At 48.5% G+C, this 23,531-nt stretch overlaps 1 protein-coding gene across 4 annotated transcripts in view; it reads left to right on the top strand.

Moving 5' to 3' along the window:
- The first annotated feature begins 4,135 nt into the window (after positions 1-4,135).
- Positions 4,136-23,531, top strand: part of TBX15 (T-box transcription factor 15) — a 104,197-nt gene continuing 84,801 nt past the window's right edge. Inside the window, exon 1 of one of the 4 annotated variants that reach the window (XM_001500913.5) lies at positions 4,136-4,848. In XM_001500913.5, coding sequence (XP_001500963.1) covers positions 4,644-4,848 — 205 coding nt within the window. In that variant the 5' untranslated portion in view covers positions 4,136-4,643. Of the gene's footprint in view, positions 4,849-4,942; positions 5,278-8,708; positions 9,004-23,531 lie in introns of those variants that run through there. The other 3 variants (XM_070268459.1, XM_005610274.4, XM_023641328.2) reach the window with 3 other exon arrangements.

Below are 23,531 nucleotides of genomic sequence, written 5' to 3' on the forward strand. Positions count from 1 at the left end.
AGTCCCAAAGGCAAAACCTGCGATTTTATTGCAAACATCTGGAAGGACCGAGAGGTGGGCACGCTGCTGGTTTAAAATAAAAACAAAAGATTTTATTTCGCGAAAACAAAAAAACATCATTAAAGACCCTGTCCTCCCCACGGAGTTTTAGTTTTAAAAAGTGTGAGGGGATGGTTGCATAGTGAACGACGCACGACAGTCCCGCAGCTCGGGGCAACCAGAACAAACCCGGGCGACTGGAGATGTGCTCTATAGCTGTGGGCCCGCACTGTCTCCGCGGGACTGGCATTGGGCAGGTTTTTCCAGAAGTCGCCTCCCTCCCACGCCCACCCGAGGGCTCCCGGCCAGTTATGCCACCCCATAACTGGGCGCCAATTTGGTAAAAGAAGTGAAAAGTGGGTACATTGGCCTCACATTCCCGGAAGATTCCATCACAGCAATAATAAAAGCTCAAATCTGTCTAACCTCTGACCAATTATCTTGCGCCTCCGGCCTCCCCCGCTTAGTTGTAAAGTATTTAGGACCATTAACCCTGCCGACAGGGAAACCGAGGCACAGGCGATTAATTGACTTGCCTAAGGTCACACAGTTTAGAGCTGAACGGGACCTGGTTGCTAGGTTCCACCTGCCTTGGCTCCTGTTGGTTTCTGCCCACCCCGTAGTGGCCTCATAATGTTTTATACCTACCTAGACAGGCAGAATTCATTGTAATTCCCTCCCCCACAGGGTGTCCTGCCCACAGTGTTTAAGGGCAGCCAGCCTAACACGTCCTGCTGGCCAACTATTTTAAACTTTGTTTTCAATTACTCAAAACTGCAAAATCGCAGCATCTGGTGGATCACCTTGGTACTGAGGCACTAGCGGTGGTATTTAGCGTGGAGAAACAGAAGGAAAAGAAAGGTATGTGGAGCTGCATTTCCAGGACTCTTGTTCCTATGCTGCAGAACTCTGTTGTTGCTTTGAAAAATCAAAATGTCTGGGCGTGGTCACTTTTAGGTGAACAGTCACTGTGCTGCTCTTCCCTTCTTGGCTTTCCTCCTGTCAAGGCTAGACCTGTGCATCCACTTCCCAAATGTCCCTATAGATGCTCAGTGAGTTCCTCTTCCCCCTCCCTTCATCTCCTCTGACTTCTCATGTGCTTAAGAACTTTCTCATCCTCTTTGGGGCCCTGCATGGGGTAGGATGGGGCCTCCAGCTTGGTCCTTGTCAATCAGCTTCAGGCCTGAAATAGACCTGAGCTGGACTTAACACCTGTAGACTCCACCTACGGTCCATGGTTGGAGCCTGTGGCTGGAAAACCTAGGGATTGCCTCAGGAATTAACCTCCAACATTGGCGACCTCACTCTTATTCCTCAAGGTTAAAGAAGAGAGACATTGGGGTCATGACAGAGTTTGAAACCCTTTGATGTAATGAGTGGAAGGAATACGCGTACCATGCTCCCGGATTCTTACATTTAATTCCCCCTAACCCTCTTTCTTCTCCTCAATCACATAAAATTATATGCCTATGTCACAAACATTAAATCATCCTACTTAATCTTTCTCCAGACCTTCTTCCCCATCAGCACAGGGTCTCACACCAAGGAGGGTATGCCCCTGGGAAAGAAAACTTTGACCCCTATAGTCCTAAACAGAAAATTTCTCTGCCCCTCCCATTTACCCAGAGGAAAAGTCCCATTTTCATGACTGTTCCAAACCGGCCTGCCTTCCTTACAATCCTATTTCTTTTAATGGCCTAACCCACAATTCTAGGTTATGAGTGTATATGGGATGAGGGAGGGAGCAACCTGTATGCAACCTGAAGGAAGGGTGTAGGAGCTCCTCTGAGGCCACCATGCAGAGTGCATGCTTTGGGGTGGGGTACAGACCCCTGCTGTTGAAACTGTTGCTCACTTCCTTATGTGGTCTCTGGGACACGTGTGTATGGACACCTACATGGTGTAGGCCTTCTGGACCTGCATCTAGGTGTGTGGGTAGACAAAATGTCCTCTTTTGGGGAAACTTTCATTGCCTCGGGAGGGTGTGTGGTCTATGGTGCATCTACTTCTCAATCCAAACCAGGTCTGTGAGAGAAGGCAAGACGCTGCCAGAGGGAGCTGGGAGATACGGGGCAATGGGGAGGAGGAAGACGCCGGGGAACAATAGAGGCCGGCGTTGCTACCTCCAGCCGCAGGCGGTGACACCAGAATCAGGAGCCGCCGGGAAGGTGACTGCGCGCCCTTGGCCAGCCTTGTCGCCAACTCCTTTGCTGAAGCCCGCTAGTGGTGAATGCGTGGTCACTTTTGGTGACGGCTCCTGGAAGCAATGCCAAGTGGTGACTGAGATGAGAGACCCTGCGCCTTGTGACCCTGGCTAGCTGAGTTTGCCTGGCAGCGCGGCGGAAGATGCCGAGGGGCTCAGTGCAGGGCTTCTAGATCCCAGGCTTCTTGGAGTGCGGCTCGGGATCCCCCAGCCTGAGGCACAGGCTCCTGGAAGGCCCTGCAGGCCAAGCCTGGCTGAATCACACTCCTCCGTTTACTTTTTCATCATTCTGCATTTGCTGCGCCGCTAGCTTCCTCTAGGCCAGACTGGAGCCCGATTTGAAGGGCCTCCAAAAGTGGCCTTTTTTGCTGTCCTCCCAAGGTACATTCAGGACGCTGGGTCCTCGCCTCCAGCACCAGAGCACTTCCAACTGTAACAGCAAGGACTAAATTTCCTCGGGCCCCTTGGCGGTCGGGAGGGGAATGTGTCCTTTCAGAGGCCCGACAGGCCCTCCCTTCTCGCCCCAAGGTGGGAGGACCGATGGGCGCTAGTTCTTGGGGGTCCTATGACACGCCCTGGGCCCCTCTGCCCTAAGTTTGCAGGTTCAGACCCTGCTCAGGACCTGGCTGTCGGTGAGACGTCTGCTGGGCCTCTCGGTCTGTTGCTCAGACCTGGGAGTTGACTCTTTCCTGCCTCTTCCAGCGGGGAAGCGGGGATAGACTCGTCTAGACCGGGGGGCGTTGGGACGGGAAGATCAGGCTGTGGCTAGGCCGTCGTCCGCGAAATCTGAGATCTTTTCCCAGCTTGACAGGATCAACTTCTCAGCCTCTCTAAACTCGCTCTGCGCTGCATTTGGAGTCTCCTACTACCCGCGACCAGCAGCATAACCTGGGAAGGGGTGTGGGAAATCAGAATGGCCAGAAGTGTTGGATTTTAGGTTCCTTGGAAACCCAGGACGACTGCACTGTCCTGAAAGATTTTTTTTTGAGTGGAGGCAAGATCAGCGGGGCGGGGAAAGCCGGGCTCCCGAGGCGATCGGATTTGAAAGGAATTTTGCAAAAGATCCTTCTCCGCTGTCAAAGTTTTCTGGCTGCCCTCGTCCAACCCCTCTCTATGGGTTCTCCAAAACAAGCGCCCCAAGCAGGCGAAGCTCGGCTCAGCATCCATCGCCTGAGAGAAGGCGAGCATTTCCTGCGTCCCGGCCCAGTTGGGATCCGCCTGCGCAGCGCGCCCTGCGGCCGGCGCCCCACCGCGGGCCTCCGGCTTTGAGGGCGCCTAGGTCTCCTTCTCTACCAGGTAGACCTGGAAGGAGGAAGTTATCTTTGGGTTTTCAATTACAAGACCCTGGATAGTAACGGGGCTTTTCTGTTTGTTTCTTTCGTTTTGCCTGCAACCCAAGTTGCTTAGAAATCGTTCAACAGAAAAATAACCTGCGTGGCGAAATCCAGGCGGAACCAGCAGATCTAAAAGCATCTGGGTGCAGGCGCGAGATTATCAGAGTCGTTTTCTGCCATTTTGGACAGATTGGCATTTTATCAGAGCCCCCAAATTCCAGATCTGTAATTAAAATGACTCCGGACTTGCAGCGTCTATGAGTTCTAGCAGATTTGGGAGGAAAAGGTATGGATTTGGGACTTGCAGGAGTTTGTAATGGCACAGATCAGACCTTGACTTTCAGCTCCCCTCTCTCCTCCCATGAGGAGCCCAGGGGGGCCGGGAAGTCAGGGGTTAAAGTTGGCCCAGGAGCATCTCGGGGACAAACGGCGCGGAACTTTGGCCCGAGCCTCAGTCTCTCCCCTCCTCTCATTGGCTCGCGCTCTCAGGGTTTCTCCTGTTCCCTCCTCGCCATTGGTCAGGGGCTGGCTTTTTTTTCCCCTCAGTCTTTCTCTTCCTCCCCCCTCCCTCTCCCTCGCCCCTCGGACAGGAGCGCACCGCCTGCCCCCAGCTCCTTGGAAAGGGAGGAATTTAGAAAAAAAGTTTCCCAGAAGTTTGGATCAGAGGAAGGACAGGACGACCAAGAGAGGAAGAGGGAGAGGGAGGAGAGAAAGGGAGAGGGAGGAGAGAGAGAATAAAAAAAAGATGAAGTCCAGTCTGCACAGTCTGTGAGCGCCTGCCCCGGTGGGTGGGAAGCAGGACTCCGGCGCTCATGCAGCGAGCGGGCGGCGCTCCGGGCGCTCGTTCCTAGCGGCTGGGGCAGCTAGGGGCGCCGGTCGGAGCTGCGGCAGAGGGCGGGGGAGGGCGCAGGGGGAGGGTGCCGAGGACCCGCGGAGCCGCCGCCTTAGTCTCGGCCACCGCGCCGCCGCCTCTCCCGGGCTCGGCCCGGCGGGCGCTCTGAGCGTGAGGGCGCGGGCTGCTCCCTCAGTAGCGGGCGCGAGCCGGGGCTAGGGTGCGGGCGGCTAAGATGAGTGAAAGGAGAAGATCTGCAGTCGCCCTGAGCTCTCGAGCACATGCTTTCTCCGTTGAAGCCTTGATCGGCTCAAATAAAAAGCGGAAACTGCGAGACTGGGAGGAGAAGGGGCTGGACCTGTCCATGGAGGCGCTGAGCCCCGCGGGCCCACTCGGAGACACCGAGGACGCGGCCGCACACGGCCTGGAGCCTCACCCCGGTGAGTGCGTAGGGCCAGACCGAGGGAGGCGGGAGCAGAGGGGAGGCCGGGCGGCCAGCAGGCGGGCAGAGTGTTGCGGAGGGAGGCCCTGGCCGCTGACGCTCTGCCTTGCTCCAACGAGGGTTTCTTTTTCTTCCTGCAAATGCCTTGAGCTTTCCCGAAATTCGCCGCAACCAATTTGGGGGAACTGGCCTGAGCTTGCATTTTCGTCGCCAACCTTAGGCGGGGATCCTTCCTTGCTCGCATCCCCTTCTCTTCTGGGAACAGAGCGTAGTTTCCGTGGTGCCGGCAGCTGAGCCGCTGCAGGCCCCTGGGGTTAGGAGGGGCGCGGATCGAAGGCAATGGCCGGAGCGGAGAGGGGCTGCAACTGGCTTCTGAGAGCTCCGGAGGACCGGCAGGGAGTTCTCAGACATGACACCCCGGTCTCGGGTAATGCCCCGTTTGTCCCTTTTAGCTGTCAACTCTGGTCCTCGACCTTCTCCCACCAACATTTCTGGCATTCAAGTTGTTGTGTTTTCCCTATTCCCAGAGGCGAGGGAGCATAATTATATTTCTACTTCATTGGTGTTTATGGAAAGAGGAGTGTATGTTAGACCTCTTACCCTGCGCCCTAGGTTACTTTCGAGGGCCCATATTTCTGTGTATTTGGAGCGAGAGGTGCGATTAATTTGTCTGGAGACGAGTCTATGCGTATTATACCGACACAACACGTAAAACACAGGGCGGATGTCGATGTGTGTATTTTAACAGAACTCTAGGAGGTTGGGGGAACAACTTAATGTTTTGCATTAAGTGCCAAGATTTCAACTGTGCAAAACAGCCCCGCGGAACAGCTGTTGTCAGAAGAATCTTGCGCGCCCGCGCGCACACACACATACACACACACACACACAGGCGCGCGCGCGCACACACATTCACGGACACACACTACTCTCAGCTTGGTTTAGCGGCTTCAGAAACTTTCCAGCCAGGACTTGTAAAACCATTCTGGAGGTGTTCCTGCTGACGAGCTAGGGTTGGGGAGTAGACCCGGGTCAACGCGCCGCCCTCAAAGGGATGGGGGCGGCCGCGGGCGCAGGCGCTTAGGGACCGTGCTTGGGGCCCAGGAGCTTGGTGGCTGGAAAGCTGGCCGACCCAAGGAGGGACAGCTGTCGCTTACATTTTCTCTTTAGGCAGTGACAGTTCAATTTCCATGCTCTTGAGGCTAATAATAACGCGATTAGCGGGTGACCTGCAGAGACAGAGTTTTATGAATTCTCCGTGTTCTTGTGGCCCGTTACGGTATTTGGGGTTAGTGCTGGGGAATTATTTTTATTAGTCGATGAAAAGAAAATTAAAAGGAGATTTATTTCATCCGCTCAAGTCTTTCCCTGTGTTTGGTTGCGGGTGCCTGTCCACGCGGACCCCTGTGTGGGCAATCCAAAAAAGAACGCATGGCTAATGTGTGTTTCCCATCTCTGGCCAGACCCTGTTCCCTCACCGCATATATTTGTTGTCAGAATCTCGCTTGGGCCTTCACACAGCGTAGTGGAAGTTCTTTCAAGCCTGTGACAACTCACGATTTGGGAGTATAGTTTATTTTATTTTCCCGACGATGGAAAAGGCAGAAGTTATTTAACTGCGTGTGGCAGACGCCCTGTCCGCGGGTACTTTTCTCTAGGGAGGAGGGCCCGGTCGCCCGGAGCCGGTCTAGGGTCGCATGTTCAAAAGGACCAACACGCGGGGTCATAATCAGAGACTCAGCTTGCAGTTTTCTCTGTCCGCCGTTTTTCTCAGCGATAAGCGAGGAGAGAAAAGAGAAGGGTTGGGACAAGGAGCTACCAGTCTAGGGACACACACGAGGACCTAGTGTCCAGAATGCTGTTCCTCGCCCCCCCCTCCCCCGGCGATGGGGCTATTGAGGACCTAACATAGAGCTTGACGGAACAGAGAGTTCAGTTGACCCATTCCCATTACCTCTATCACTTTTTTTTTTTTAAAGAAAAGGATGGGCGTCTGGGTTAGAGAAAACGAAATATGTTTGTGGGGCAAAGGTCCGGGAGGAGGAAGAAGCCGGAAGCCGAGAGCGCTAGCAGGCATTCTGTGGAGCGGGGCTACCAGCCGGGGCCTGGCCATGTCGTGGGCCGAGGGCATCTCCAAGTTGGAGCCCCCGCAGTGGCCAAGGCTTTCTTATGAACCAGACGTAGAATGAGAAAATATTTTTCAGGAAAAGGGCACGGTGGCCTGGAGACTCAGCCGGCCGTCTTGCAGTCCCGGGGACAGAGAGGGCGGAGCTGCGGGCTCCGGGACCGGATGGTAGCAGAAGGCACGGCGAGGCCTTGGGGTCCCCTGCAGGCTTTCCTTTCATTTTTCGTATTTTACAGAGCCCTAACAAACACGCACAGGGCCACATTTAAAGGTGTGTGTATGGTGGTGGAGGTGGCAAAAGGGGCGCAGGTGACGCCATTGTGTCCAGGGCAATGTTTCTGCCCTGCTGGGCCTCACAGTTCTGCTCAAACTCTTTTCTCCGGCTTCAGACCGAGAGGACGCTGGGTCCGCTGCGTGGCTCGCCCGCCCTAGGCCGATAAGAAGTCAGGTACAGGAAAAAAACAACAAAAACAAAACTGCCACGGGGCTGGGACAGGATTAAACACAAACGCGCGCACACACAGGACACCCGCCTGGAGCGACTGTGTTTATCACTCTCATCATCCCCTCTCTCTGATCGATACCACCCTTTTCAACCCTCCCTGTCCGAGCCTCAAAATCCCGGGATCCTCAGACAACCCCGGGGTCAGATTTTAATGTTTAACTTTTATTAAAAGACGTGGCCTTTTGCTCTTTCACAGCCCGTTTTTCTTTCCGCGTCCGGATAGAGCTGACTTTAGTTGGCGCCGAGCGCCCGCAACCTGGGGCGCCGACATGCGGCAGCGGGGGACCCGCCTGGCCTGCGCGCTGTAGGCCCTCACACATCTGAAGACACACAGTATGTATTTCACCATTTTCCACCGAGCCTGGTGGTCCCGAAAAACCTGAGCTCGAAAGGCCTTGGAGAAGACCCTGTGAGGTGCCCTTGTTATTACACCCGGCCGGCACTCCGCGTCTTTCAGAGAAGCCGCCAGAACTCAGCCGCCGCGGCCTGGGGAGGGGCTCCAAATCCGTCTGCGAGAAGCCTGGCTCTCGGGCCTGCTCCCTCCGCCTCTCACCAAGCAGCAACACAGGAAACTTTCGAGCCAGGATCGCCCAGAACAGCTGCAGGGGCTGCGGCCCTGGAAGTATATTTCAGGCACGCGGCGGCGCCATCTGCGTTCGTACCCTGGCCCCGGCTCCTCCCGGCTTCTCCTACTCCGGTTTGGGCCTTTCCCGCCCAAATCCGCAGGCGAGCGCTGCCGAGGCCGGGTCTCCCGCAGAGCGAAATAATTCAAACCTTCTGAGGAGGGATTTCCCCCTCCACAGCCCGCGGGCCTGAGCGGTGCAGCCTTGGCGCTTCGGGGGCCTAAGGAGGTGGCGGCGCACGCGGGTGGGCACACAAAGCAGGCACACTCCAAAACACGCGGGCAGCTCGGCACTGCGCGCACACGTGCACACACTCAGGCCCTCGCATCTCCGGTGCAGGGTGCAGCCTTCTGCGCAAGCCCTGAGAGAGGAAAAGCCTGCGCAGTGCGCCTGGGCAGTTTCTTCTTTCGAATTTTTGAGATGAACTGGTCACGCGAATTAATCTGCCAATTTATGCCTTGTTTGCTCAGAGTAAAACTTTAAGATTTTAATCCTCACATCACCCCTCTACCCACCCCTAATCCCCAATAGGGAAACACAGGGTCAAAATGGAGGAAGTGACTCTTCATTGACGTTTAAGCAACGTAGAAAAAGTGATGAGTTTGAAGCCAGTGGGGAGAATGTACTTGTGTGTGGCAAGCACCAGCCAGGGCGCAGGCCGGGTCTTGGGCCGCAGAGCAAATGTGCGGCGCGCTGGGCGAGACGCCAAAGTGTCTGCCTGGAGTAGAGCCCCGGGCAAGGAGCTCAGGTTCCTCGGCGGTGCGTGCGCCCCGACCCCAGCGCAGGCCTCCAGGGTGCGGAGCCTGGCCCCGCGGACAAGCCAAGTGTGGGGACTGCTGGATGTGCGCAAGGCTCTCGCCTGCCGGGTCAAAATGGCCTTCCGCGGTGGCTGCCCCTTTGGTGAGTGACTGTGTGTGAAGGCGAGTGAGGGGGTAGGCAAGATCTGAATTCGCTCTGGGCTGGTGAGGATAGTTGTTCGCTCGGGGATGGCTGCCAAATGCCCTTTCCTCGCGCTGGTCGGACGGTGGCTAAATCAGACGCCTTCTGGATGCGCGGGGCTGGGAGCGCACAGCACTGGCTCCGGGGCGGTGGTGAGGGTTGGGGAGCCGTTCTGTCTGAAACTCCGGCCCTGGCGCAGTGGGCCAATAGAAGCCACTAGGGAGAAGGAAATAATTCTAACCCATTTCATCACGTAGATGGAGCAAACTGCTGGAGGGCAGTGGGGAGGACAGGGAATGGGGAAAACTCTAAGGCCCAGAGTTTAGACTGTAATGGAAGGAAGGTGGAGTGTGCTGTGGTTCACCCTCCGCAGGTCCCCCCAGACCCCGCCCGCGCGCTTCAGTAGCCAGTGTGAGGCGTGTGGAAGGCACGGCGGTGACAAGCGTGCGGGGAGCCGTCTTTCGCTTCGGGAGTGTACGGTGCAGGCAGCCCCGCGCCCGGCTCCGCCGCCCGTCTCTGCCCCTCGGAGACCAGTCCCAGGAGCACAAGCCTAACGGGCGGCGAAGGCTTGCCTAGACGGATTCGCTCACAGCCTAGGGGCGCAGCGACTCTGAATTCGCATCTTCCACGACCCACCCAACTCTATTTCTTATTGAACACTTTATTTGGGCTCAGAGCTGGCCACTTTGGGTTTCTTGATTGTATGGGTAAAACCCCCAGAAGGAAGAATTCACGGGAGGACGTTAATGCAGGGAGAAGGGGGAATTACACTTTTAACACTGGAGTTCGGACCGAAATTATATTGACACATACCCGCCGCCATTTTCCTGTATCTCTCCGCCCCACCCCACTCCCATACCAATTACTTCAAACGCTATCATGAACATCTTCTAATTATTAAAGAAAACTAGTTTAAAATCTGTAATTAATACACCTGGCAGGTGAGGAGCGAGTGAAGAATGATACGAAATGCTTAATCTGGGAGCCAAAACTAAAATGATTGGGTATCGGTGGTTTGCGTTCCCCTATTTATTTGTATCATTTCCTTTGCGTGCGTGGACATGAGTTTAATTGAAGCAAGTCCCTTACTGATCCTTCATACTGGGCCACAAGGAGAGAGAGAGACAAATACATTTTGACCTAGAATACCGAAGTATTTTGTTCATCCAAGCTTCTCCAAGGGCATTGCTAGTATTAAAGAATGAAATATTTCAGGTCGGTCACAATCATTCTCTCTGTTGCCAAAAATATAATATTAATAAGATGAGGCATTTTTTTGAGATCCTGATTATGGGCTCTGGTAGAAATTTATTTCTCATACCTAGGAGAAAAATGATTACTTCTTAAACCTGTAAGTTCCTTCTCTAGGTGACTACGGATTTTTAAAAAAAGGGGTGGAGGAGGCTGAACTGTACAAATTCCACAGGGAGAAAGAGCAGATTGGCATTTCACTTTCCTTTCTGGAAATGCAGAAGTCCATCCAAGGATTATTCTGGAGATTTAGCTGGTTATTGCTTTCTGACTCCCAAAAGATAAAGTATTTCAGCAGGAGAGAATATTTAAGTGGTTTTCTAGTTTTCACCTTTTGGGGTACTTTAAAAGTAGGAAACTGATGGAATGTGGAATCTTTCCCCCTTCTTTCTCTCATCTGTGTGGTTTATTTTTGCTTTGCTTTTTCTGCTTTCCAGTGAGCTTTGTATTTTATATGCCCATATCTGAGAACTCAGGGGCTGGCATTGGCAACAGCAATTAGCAAATTTATAAATTAGGGTCTGTTTACACTACTTTGGGCAAGGATAATCATTAGTTAATTTAAGTGAGGCCCTTGCTCTAAGTGTCAGGTTGGAAAATGAGACTCAGTAGGGAGGACCAGAGGTGTAATGGGAAGAGGTGGGGAACCCGTTACTGGTGACGACAAATCAGCATTTATTCAGTGTCATTAATGGCTTGACTTTGAGGCAGGACATCTTGTTGACTACAAACTGATGGTGAGATTTTGATAGCAGAAGTGAAAATAGGCCTTGCAATCGATACTTTCCATTCTGTACTCTATCAGTCAGTGTTTGGCTTTGCCCTTTATGCATAATTGTATTAAAAAGTATATACACACATGTATGTGTTTATACACAAATTTATGTGTGAACACTACAGTTCTAAATGGGACAGAGAAAATAAACTGCTCTTTTTTTTTTGTGGAGCCAGTTTAACAAATCGGGAACCCCTAAAATTGGGGGGGCCAGAATTTTGTTATCTCTAGGGATCATTTGACAATTCAGGAGAACTCCAGATTTGAAACTTCTGGGTATTGGCATTCTCATTTACGTCACAAATTAATTGAAATTTTGACCAAAGTCTAACATGAACAAACACCAGAAAGTGAGACTGTACAGATGTAATTTAAGAGAACAGGGAGAGTGGAAATTTTTCTAACTAAATTTGGCGTTTAATTTGGTGGATAACACCATCTTCATTTTGGATGGGCAGAATGCTGCTTTATATTCTGAAGGGTCATTTCATGTTCTTCCATGGGGAGCTAACGAAATCACCGAGAAAAATCTGGATAAAAATAATGGTTAATAGAAATAACAAGAGAAACATTGAGATTTTGGGAAAATTACTTGAGAACATAGGAAATATATGCAAAAATCTTCTCCCTATTTATACTTATATTTTCTGCAACATAGTTGCCCAGGCTCAAATGAGCTGTTTCCAGATTGCCATCTACTTTAAAGAAATAAAAAGAACGCCTAAGTATGAATTGCACAAATAATATCCTAATATAGCCTTACTTTAAAAACCAAACTACTACAGATAACAGTCGAGTTCCCTCGAGAGGGATCATTGGAGGTCATTATTAGATTCCTAGGCGGGAGCCTTGGAATTCTAGCGCCTGCTTCTCAACAGAGTGAACCGAAATTCTCCCTCCCAACGCCCGTTGTCTTCTCTTTACTGTCCCTCAGCCCACAGTGCATTGTCAAAGCCCCAGACAGGGGCTCGGAAAGCAGTCAACCCCCCTCCCTCGCCCCCGCCCCTCGCTCCCCCTCCCCCCGACATCCTGTTCCCCTCCCCCAATCCCCTACACACACGTTGAAAACGCCCATTTTTTCCCTTCCCCAAAAAATCTCTGATGACGTTTCCCCCGAGGAAGGAATGGGGATTGCATCTCATCGGTGGAACCAGCCCGGGGTACACAGGGCCCCTCGGGGCACCTTCTCAAGTCGGCGGTGCGGGCCGGCCGCGTCTGCCGGCTTTCGGCCCGACCCGGCCTCGGCCGCGCCGCGCGGCGGGAGCGGCGGCCGGGCAGACGCGGCGCGGCCTCGGTGCGCGGGCCTGGGCTCCCGCTTTCGCGCCCGGGGCTCGGGCCGGGTCGGCGGGCCGCGCGGCCGCGTGTGTCCCGGCTGCCGCGAGGCCTTTGAAGCCAGGGAGGCCGGAGTCCTGAGGGGTGGTCGGGCCCTTCTCGGCAACAGTTTCATCCTGGAGCCGCGCGGGGACTCGGGGGTAATCGGGAAGGCCTTGGCAAAGACCCCCTCCTCCCCAAAAAGAAATCAGGAAAAAACCCCAAACAAACCCAAACAAACGGAACCCAAGCATCTTACACCTCGCGCCCCAAGGGGAGTTAGAGCTTTTGCTTTCATCAGGCTGAACAGATTTCAGAGGAATCAAACTGACTTCAAACATTAGCAATTAGAAACCAAGAATCCTTCGGCCTGAAGAACTTTTAATCCCTAACCATTTCCAAATGGGTAATTCTAGGGTCAGTAAATATCATAGCCAGCCTGGGAAAAGGAAAGTCATTCTGTGGGTTCGAGACGCAGAAGATCCCCGGGTGCCTCTGTGGCCTGGCAGAGATGCCCCTCACCCCAGCCGGGCATCACCCATGGAGACAAAGGAACAGCAAACGACAATTGTCCTCCACACTGTTCTTGGAGATTAAAAACAATGCAGTAATTCTTTTCTTAAAAATAAAATGGAAAAAGAAACCGCCCAAGTTTACATAGTAGATTGGGAAATTACTACAGTATTAGTCATTAAGGAGAGACTATGTTCTGTAAGAAGCGGCGGGAATAGCTTCCCTTCGAGAGCTCAGCGTCAGCTGAGAGGAAAATCCTGTCTTTCCAAAGCGTCAGTCACACCAGGCCCAGGGCCCAGAATTATAACCTAGGGGTTAGGTGACTTGGGTGGTTCAGGGCTTGTATTCTTGCTCCTGAAAAATAAATAACTGACTTACATAGCGGGGAGGGGCAACCATTTGTGCCAATAAATGATTGTGAATATGGCACTGCTTTCCCTGGGTTTGACACAGCTTCCTCAATTCCGAAGCCTAATTTGATTTCTTTATTTTTTTTATCTGGGGAAGGCTATATACCTATGCACTATTTAGGAAAAAAGGGTTTAGTTAGAAAATTAATCATATAAGAAGCTTGCAGAGGAATCCTGAATGGTAAAACATTTCAGAAACCTCCATTGCTTGTGGAGATATGTGTGTCTTCCCTGTACTGCGAAGCTCTCACCACAGGCCCTCACAGTGGAGATTGTACCCATGTACCACGGTAGCAAGAGGGCTAGACCAGCTTAAATTGGACCTAGGTTCTTGCACTACCTTTGTCATCAATGCTAGAACCAGAGATACTAGTTGTAAAGGCAGACATATAACTGTTGAAATAAATGTTTTAAAGTTGTTTCATTTCCACTGATGAGGCCTCAGTTCCCGGTTTGTGAAATGAGGGAGAGAGGCTCAAATGATACCTGAGGTCCCTTTCGCTATAAGATTCTGTGATCCTCTTAACTTTTTTTTAATATTAACATTTTCTCCTAATGCACCCTGGCTGTCACTTGATCATCCTTTTCTCTGTTGGAACGAGGGGAATTTTACTTGAGTTTTAGAAAGTAACGGTAATAGCAACACAAGCCCCCCCCCCAAAAAAAAAGATTTTTACCGCTAGTATTAAGAGCTTCCATAAGGCTCTTGAAAAGTTTTTAGATTAATATCACATGTTCAGAAATCCTGGATCAGTGATTTCTCGTCCTTTGTATTTGATGTAACCTGTTGTTGCTTGTGTGAACGCCCAGGACCCTCTTGCCAAAAGAATTCTATGGCATTAGTGAATTTAAAGGAAATGTAAGTTGTTTATGCTTTGAACATTTTTTCTGTCATTCCCAGAAATAGCTGGAAAAGCTATATGGATTTGAAAAATGAACACTGAGCAAAGCAACTTCTTCACCAGTAAATTGAATTGGTGGATGCCCGCCCCCACCCCCCCCCCCCATCAGTTGCCCCTCATTACTATTTGAGCCTAATGGAAAGCACTAGTAACTATTTTCCATGTCTAGTCTGCTAAGCCGAGATCTTGATCTGGCAGAGATGTGAGAATGCTAAAAGGATGACTTAGTAACAGGCAAAACCCTTGTCAACAAGATAGATCAGAAGACAGCTTAGCGTTCAAGACCTCTATTCATAGCTGCTGAACTTGAGGGCAGGGTCAGATAAAAAACTGGGCCCAGCACACACCTAGGAGGGTTTCTCATGTTTCTATCTTGTGGGACTTTATTTCCTTACAGATTTCTACAGCTGGGCTTCAAACTCAGTGACAGCTCCCCAATCTCGTTTGATGTCCACATTCTCTGCAGCCCCAGCCCCTGTGCAGACTTCTGTCATCAAGGAGCTTGGCGATTTACTGGTCATCCTCTCTCATTGCTACCCTATAAACTGTTGTAGGGCGGGGAACTTGTCTTCATTTGCTTTGGTATCTCCAGAGCCTAGCACAAGTGGCTGGCACAGAGCACTTAATAAATAATAAAAAATATAATGATAATGATAACACAGGAAGAACAGTGATAGCAAATAACCTTTATTATACACTATATGCCAGCCCCTTTGCTAACTGTGTGTGTGTGTGTGTGTATCCCAGAAAATAATATATAACAATTTTATACATGTATGTATATTCCAAAACACTGTTATGAGATAGTTGCTCTTATTGTTATTTCTATTTGGTGCAATGACTGAATGAATGTTATAGCATAGTGGTTAAAAGCTAAGGTTCTTGGGGTTAGACTGCTTGTTTCTGAGCCCTGGTTCTAACACTTGCTAGTTGTATGACTTTGGGCAAGTTACTTCATCTCTTGCAACCCCAGTTTCTGGATCTTTGAACTTGTAATAATAATGTGGTCATCAAAAGGTGGTCCTGAGGATTAAATGAGATAGTGCACATGGAGGAACAAAGGATTTGGCACAGTGCCTATTATTCTGATCAATTGAACTGATAAGGATTACTTACCTCCATGACCAGCTTGGATGAAAAGTTGCTGCAAATTGTAATCTATAGCAGCCCCCCCCGCCCCCAGTCTTTTGTTTTTCACATGTGTTGTTTGGGACTTGGAGTGATAGCCACACTTGCAGTATAGTCCATGGTTAGAGACACAGGCCATAATCTGAGTAAGCTAATCAAGTCAAATAGAGCTTTGATAGCTGTTGCTATTCAGGGTTCCACTGAGGCAAAAAGCTAGCACCTGGGTGAGCATCTGAGGGAGGGGGAGAGGTCTTCCCGGTGAGGATCAGCGGGCTGGCATGCACTAGTAAGAGGAGTGCGCAGAGGGTGGGGCTGGGGAGCCTCAGCTCTACCAACTTCCCAGGAACTCAGCTCTGGCAGAGGACAGGGCTTTTCTGGATGCAGGGAAATGGACTAACATAAGCATGTTTCTCTTTGGTTAGTTTCTGATATTTCTACCTGGAGCCCAGAAATCCCCAAAAGGTCAGTTTTTATCATATAGGAAATAAGGAAGATTCATTTTCATATGGTCTTTGTAAAGCCTGTATTCTGATGGCTCCCAAAGTTTTTTGGGCAAAATGGGCCAGATGCATCAATTAGTTAAGCCTGCAGTAAAGAATTTGTAGGTGTTGCTTGGTTGAGTTAAAAAAAAAAGACTAAAGGGACTAAATTAAAGGAAAACCTATAAGTAAGCTGACTGTTAGGGAAGAAAAAACTGGGAAGTCTTTTTTAGGGAGACAGCAGAAGCTCCAGCCATTGTGTTAGAACTCACATCTGGCTGCAGGATTTTGTATAGTTTTCTTCCTTTCAGGAAACAGGAGCCTGGATTTGATCATTTACTAATTTTTTTTTTTAAAGAAAACTAGTTATATTCCAGACGTTGTTTATATTGATTCCTGGCAGCAGAGGGAGAAGGTGCATTCCCAGGGGAAGAGAAGAAGAAAGGGTGCCTCCCAAGGCCTCCTTCACGGAACCCAGGAACCCAGCGCCCTTCATCAGCAGCACTCAGGCCCTGCCTGACCATCCAGAGGAGGAGGGAGCTGCTGTGCTCTGGCTCGAATTCAGGCCTCAGTGTTCCAAGTAGACTCTCTGCCCCATATTTTATCTCCAAGACAGATGTTTCTATACTTCCCCAATCTTACAAACATCGTCATATCTCAGAGTGCACACAACACTGACCAATGAGAGCTTTCATGGACTGAGGGTGCACCTTGTACCAGGCACCTTGCTGATGATTTTATTCGCATTCTCTCATTGCATCCACCCAACAGCCCTTGAAGGGAGGTAATTGTTTCCCCATTTTACAGATGAGGAAATTGAGGCTCAGATTAAATAACTGGTCCACGGTCACACAGCTCCAGTCCACTTTAAGTGACCTCCTGTGTGGCTCCACAGTCAATGTCCTTAACCACTAGACCGTATTGTCTCCCCCTGTAGGTGACTCTTATACTGCTCTGGGGAGAACTTTGAGCTTTTGTAGATGGCAACAAGCCCCTCAAAATAGAAATTATTAAATCATAAACGCGAGAGAGTTCGTTTATAGTTTCTGGCTGTCTGTCTTCCCTTCTTGTTGTTAGTCCCTCTAGTCCTGAAGTGCGTTCTCCATACCTGCTGGTAGAAGCCTCTGTGCAAGGGTGATACGGGGTTGAGTTTCCAAGCCATGGTCTTTGGAATGGCACAGTGGAGCCTTCCCAACATGGCTTGCTTTTCTTTGACTTTAATGCACAGAAATCTCAGTGTCTGAAATGTGGTGGCTACATATTGAATTTGATCTAAAACCTCCTCATCCTAAATCCCCTCATGCAGTGAAATTCAGGGGAAACTTTAACTGCTCTGTTTTACCCATTCCCTTCTCCATTCACAATGGGATGGATGGAATCTTATTGGTAATTGATTCAAAATGGAACAGCTTAGAAACGTATCAGTTGCAGTGACGAGCAATTCGTGCATTTCTAAGTACTGTTGATTTTTTCAAACTCAGCAATCACAGCTGAAATCCCTTTGCCATGGATTGAATTTACAAAGGAAGAGATTCTGATTTCCACAGTGGCTTCTTTTTAATGCCCCAGGATTAGGAAACTGCCTTGAGGACCCACAGCAAGTACACCCGCTCTCAGAGTCCCGGCTTTAACTTTAACCTCTGAGTGACTGCTAGGATTCATTTGCTTTGTAACAGCTCTATTTAGAGCAGCCTTGTTTGGTATGGGATAAGTTATTTGCAGAAATCTCTCATCCCAATAAACACTTAGATCCTGTGCTCCTTAACTCTTCTAACACGCTTTAAGTGGATGCAATCCCAGCAGTGCGTTTCAGGGAACTTAGCAACGGGTTTCAGGGTTTTGGGGTCCACCTGTTCACTGTCTTGCCATCACTTTTCCTCCCACTTCGAGTAACCTTCCCCTGTTAGGAAGTCTGATGTCTCCAACAGGGATTTGGAGAAAACTATACCCCCCGATTTTAGCCTGTGGACTTCAGCATTAATGTGTTTCTTGGCTGTTTAACCGTAAGGTCTATCATATTCCTGTCTGCTGTGCCCAGTGGTAGAAAAGTGGCTTTTAGAAGCTAAAAAGAGAAAGATGTAAAGTCCATCTCTGTTTTAAAGCTTTGCTTTCTCTTATTGCCAACCCTACTCTGTGCAGGCAGCGACTGCTGGGATTTGATATGCTCTTGGAGCAACAGAAGCATATGATTCTCTGGGCCCATTTCCTTTCCCAAGGAACCCATGTGGAGCCAAACTCTTGAAATATAGAGTGTGGCAGAGGATGAGATGAATGCTGCAATCTTGGGTGATTTACTGGATCTTACCCATGAGATCTGTCCAATTAGAAATGTAGATTCTGCAAGATATGAAACCAGCCAGACCTTGGCCATTTCATTTTTCCTCCAGCGATCAGAGCACTAGTTGCATGACCAGCATTAATCCTGGGAATGTTAGATCGCATCTGGTGCAACTGTGCATTACCCAGATTAGACTGTGACAGCACAGAGATTTAAGGCATCTCTGTGATATTCTGACTGGGTGGTAGGTACTGCGGAAGGTGCTTCCTACAGACACAGGACAGTTTGACTGCTGTAGGGGTGAGCAAATAGTAAACGAAGCATGTGTGTGTGTGTGTGTGTGTGTGGAGGGGAGGGCTAGGGGGTGCTGAGCAGTGTTGCGGAGAGCTGGGTGTAACGGTTCCTGCGTGGGTGAATTGGTTCCGGATGTTAACATTTTTTCCTTGGGGCTTGACTACATTCTTCTTTTTCTTTGCCTGTCTGTTTTCCTGCCTAAATTGTTAGGCCTCTACAGCTGTGTGGTTCACTGCTGGTGAGTGTTGAGAAGGACAGATCTGGCTTTGTTGCAAGGGCAATTTTTGGGCATGTATACAGGTAGACTTTTGAAAGGTTTTCACCCAGTACCTTTCCTGAGTTTTGAGGGATTTATTGTCTGTCATCTTGTCAGCTGAGTACCAACCCTGTATTGCATTGGATGGTCTCTGTTGGGGAATGAGTATGAAATGTAGAAAGCAGAGAGTCTTTCATACCCTTTGAAGCAGAAGAAGCTGGCTGGTGGGGGAAATGAAGACAACATTTGGAGGCCAAGGAGGCAGCATTGTACAACGGAGAAGAGTGTGGAGTCTGGGTCAGGAAGACCTGACCCAAGCACATGGTTCTGGCTGTGTGACCTTGGGCAAGTGACTTAGCTCTGTGCATCAGTCGCGTACATTTAAAATGAGGGTAATAATACTTGGTGCAGGGCTGTTGTAAGAATTAAGTGAAATAACAAATGCAAAGTGCTTGGCACATGCCAGACATGTAGAAAGTGCTCAATACTGTCATCTGCCTAACTTGCTCATAATTATACTTTTGGAAAAATGAGAAAATTTCGAAACTCTTCAGTGTTCTTATGAGAAACCTTTTGGTGAGTATCAGACACAGGATCGTCCCAAACTACCCTTCTTAGCTTATCTCCACTGCTGCCCTATTCACAGCACATGCCTTCACACAGGCTGATTTTTTTTTTACTTGACATATAAACTGTGTAAATTTAAGGTGTATAATGTGTTGATTTGATACATTTATGTATTGTAATATGATCACCACCTTTTGTGATGAGAACATTTAAGATCTAATCTCTTAGCAACTTCAAAGTGTATAATACAGTATTGTTGACTATAAGCACAATGTTGTGCATTAGATCTCCAGGACTTATTCATCTTCTCACTGCGAATTTGTACCCTTTGACCACTATCTCCCCAGTTCCCCTACTCACCAGCCCCTGGTAACTGCCGTTCTCCCCTATTTCTGTGAGTTTGGCTTTTTTATATTCCACATGTAAGTGAGATCATAACAGTATTTGTCTTTCTCTGTCTGACTTATTTTATTAGTATGATGCCCTCAAGATCCATGCATGTTGTGGCAAATGGTAGGATTTCTTTCCTTCCTTCCTTCATGCCTGAATAATATTCCTTCTTTACCCATCCATCTGTTGACAGATGCTTAGGTTGTTTTCATATCTTGGCTATTGTGAATAATGCTGCAATGAACATGGGAGTACAGATATCTTTTCGAGATCCTGTTTTCATTTCCTTGCATGCAAGCAGACTTGTAAAATCGTTCTCCATGCAGCTTCTCCTGCTCAGCCTTCTGTCTGGACCACTTTCCTCCTTCTCTTCCCTAAAATTCTTTCTGAAGAAAGTTTATCCTACTTTCAAGACCCATCTTAAGCACTTAATATGACAGAATTATTCCAGGATGAAAAAGGGCAATTTGATAGAAATGTTAATTGACATGAGGTACAGATTCAAACCTGTGATGACTTCAAAAGAAAACTGCATATGTCCATGAAGAGCTCACACACAGCTTGGGTATTGCCATATTGGAGAAGGTTCTTGGATGCCTCCAACTTTATCTTCACTTGGAGTGTGCTAGAAGGAGCATCTCTTTTAGGGATCTCTCTATGGTTCCCTCTCAAAATGGTACCAGTGGGTTTCTGTGATTTTTGTAGTCACGGGGAGACTCAGCTAGATAATCTGCAACTCTCAAAGGTGTAGCCAAGATGGTAAAAATACAGGGGTCCTCCAGTGGCCACCATCCTCAGAAAGCTCATCTTGAGAGGAGGTCTTCCCCAAGTAATCTGATTAGAGCATTTCTGAGCAAGGCTCCTGTCCTGCCTTTGGCTTCATAGACTCCCTGCAGGCTTTGCATTACCAGTAGGCCAGTAATTTGACGTTAGTCCTTTCTTTCCTTGGTAGGATATACACCAGTTATCTTCTTTTTGTCCCATTAGGTTGGCATTAACCTTTAGACTCTTGGGCAAATGGATGCCTGTAGGCAAGGAGACATGACTTTGACTGTCTCTCTTTGTTCCATGGCCATCTTTGTGCATGTGTACACACATACACAAACTCACACAGTGCTTTTGATTGATCTTTTCTACGTTTTAAAATTGGTCACAGAAGAAAGGATAAGGCAGAAGCCTGTAAAAATTAGTACTTTGTACCTTTCTTATAACACAACGCATTTTGCCTTGAATAATAAGTTTTTGGAGGGCATATTTTTTATAAGCCAACTAGACTGGAAAACCCTAGAGAGCACTGTGTCTTACTCATCTTTGAACCCGTGTTAGCTCTCCGTGAACATTTGTTAAACTGACTTGGTAGTTGTCAAACTTTAGTGATGGGTTTCGTAACCACTAGAGCCACTTTACAGATGGTTTGGCTTCAAGATGGTCCTGGAGGCCCAGTGTGAGGTGTTTGTCAGTTGCCTCTAGGTGTGATCTTGGATGTGTCAATTGATATCTCTATGCTGCAGAGTCTCTGTCTCTACTGGAGATAAGACAATTGGATTTCAGTTAGAAGGAAAGGATATCTAACTGTACTACTAACAAGGCATTTTTCTAACTAGAAATTGCTGAATGCTCTCTGCATGGAGTCTATTTCAGAGCTGTCTCCTGATGAGGCATTAGCATCCAGAAGCACCATTAGTTTGTGGGAGTAATTCTACCCCATCTTACCCTATTTGTTTTGAGCCTTATGTCCATGGCAGCCTCTGTTTTATGCTCAGCAAGGGAGAAAAAGAAAGAGAATAAAAGGCAATCTGAAAATCCCCAGTGTTGAAAAGAAGTGCAAAAATATCTAAATGAAAGACAGATTGCATGAGTTTGCTTGAGAAAGTAGAGTGGAGTTGGGTTAAGCTGAAGCAGAATGATGAAATTCTTCTGGCTGTTCCTTCTCATGAGCAGTGGAAATATGTAAGTGAACTGACAGGAGGTCCCAGCTCAGGGCTCAGCCCCATCATGGGGGTGAAGGCAAGTTGTCTGGAGAAAAAGGGGAAAACCCTCTGAACCACAAGGCAATCTTTGAGCAAGATGGAGGGCTGAGGGATGTGAGCATGCATTTCAGAACCAGCATAGTCATAAAGAGTCAGAGACGGAGATACAAAAAGTGCCAGGGACTTTGGTACCTGTCAAATTACATATAAAATATTTAGTACTGTCCTGGGTCTGACACAGATCATCAAGGAGAAAAACAGCTTCACTTTGCTGTTTCCTTTTGTCTTATGTCTTATGACTTGCATTAGAGGAAAAGATTCTCCAAAATTGTCTTGGTTTGGGTTTTCAGCTACCAGCACCACAGTGGAGGCTGATTGCTGGGACCGACCCAGTGTCATTATGGGTTCTGCAGGGCTGGTGGCTTCCTAGCCACCATTAAATTCTAAATACAGCAGAATGGAGACAAACTTACACAGAGCTGACAGACCTGGGACGAGTTGATGCCTTGAGCTCCAGGTTGTGGGAAAAGAAAGATTCTCTGCACTTTATATATAACAAGCAGGATGTCTCTGAGTCTGTCTTTCTCTGGTTGAATATCTTTATCCTGAATCATGAGGATACTTCTTCAAGATGAGTTCATGGGCCCCTAAATTTTAATAGCCAACATACTCTAGGAATTGTTCACTGTCCTGGTGTCTTTTGGGAGTCCACTATTCCAACACAGTGCTTATTCTGAATCCTCTTTAGAAAGGGAATGTGACCCGGGAACTCAAACCTGGGAGGGGGCACATGACAGCTCACCAAGATCTGGTTGTAGGTCATGAAGTATCTTATTTGCACTCCTCTGAGGACAACTATATTCTTCAGATGCTGAAGTGCATCCTGAAGAGTACGTATTGCCCTTATGAGGTTTCAAAATGCCTTATTCATTTATCGGCATCCTGATCCTTAACTAAATGATAGGCTTCCCTTAAGATCTCTCATGGTCCAGAAAGTCAGGATCAATGACTGCAGACAGTAACCCCAGAAGGTCATTGCCTTGTGACCCCTATAATAATCACACAGATTGAGCTCCCTTCTTTTCGGTTTCACAAAGATGTGGGCCCTATTGGGTGAAGGAGAAGACGGAAGGATCTTGAGCTACAGGATACTGGGAGAGCCCTCTCCTTTGAGCTGTACTGGTACAGGGAGTAAGTAAATTTGTCCCTGATGCTAAGGAACTTGGTGCAGATACTCTGGGGAAAGACATGTTCCAACTACTGTGCCAGTTGCTTTTCGTGACTCGCAAGATAACTTCTCTTGAACCCAGATCTTGTTAACAGCTCCTGCTAGGTGATGTAGTGATTATGACATTTGGGCCATTCTGTCTTAGGGATACCCAAAACTGACATTCTGATCCCACTCACATTTTATATTTTTCAAAAAACCTTGAGGGATCTGGTATTCAAAATTGAGTTTGAGGCCTGATGTCTTTATCTAGAAGTGGGTCTGGGCAAACAGGGAAGCTGGCTCAGGGGCTGTGTTCACTGCAGATTTTAATCCAACATGCATGTCACATGTTTCTCTTTAGATGGGGAGTGTGGCACCAACACCCTTTTTCAGAAACCCAACCCAAAACCATCAGCTCCTCAAACTAGTTTCCATGCTAAGAGCTTCTGAGTCTTTCCTTTTTCATCTGGTAGCATCAACAAAACAGCCTGTTTACCTACAAGTGAAAAATATTATCAGTACCAACTCTTATAATATCTGAATAGTCTCTGTAAATAAATTTATACTTAGTTTTAACCAGTGGGACTTATAGTTAGGTGCTGCTACACCTCACTTTTTGAAGTATATGAATTCTCACTAATTGTGTACATAGAATTTGTGGATGATAAACCAACTTTTCAATGTACCAAGGGTATTCATTGTCTTTTGGTGTTCTAGAGTGAAATGCTATGCAGGACAAAAAAGAAAACCATTGG

This window comes from Equus caballus, chromosome 5 (genome assembly GCF_041296265.1).
Source record: "Equus caballus isolate H_3958 breed thoroughbred chromosome 5, TB-T2T, whole genome shotgun sequence".
Lineage (NCBI taxonomy): Eukaryota > Metazoa > Chordata > Mammalia > Perissodactyla > Equidae > Equus > Equus caballus.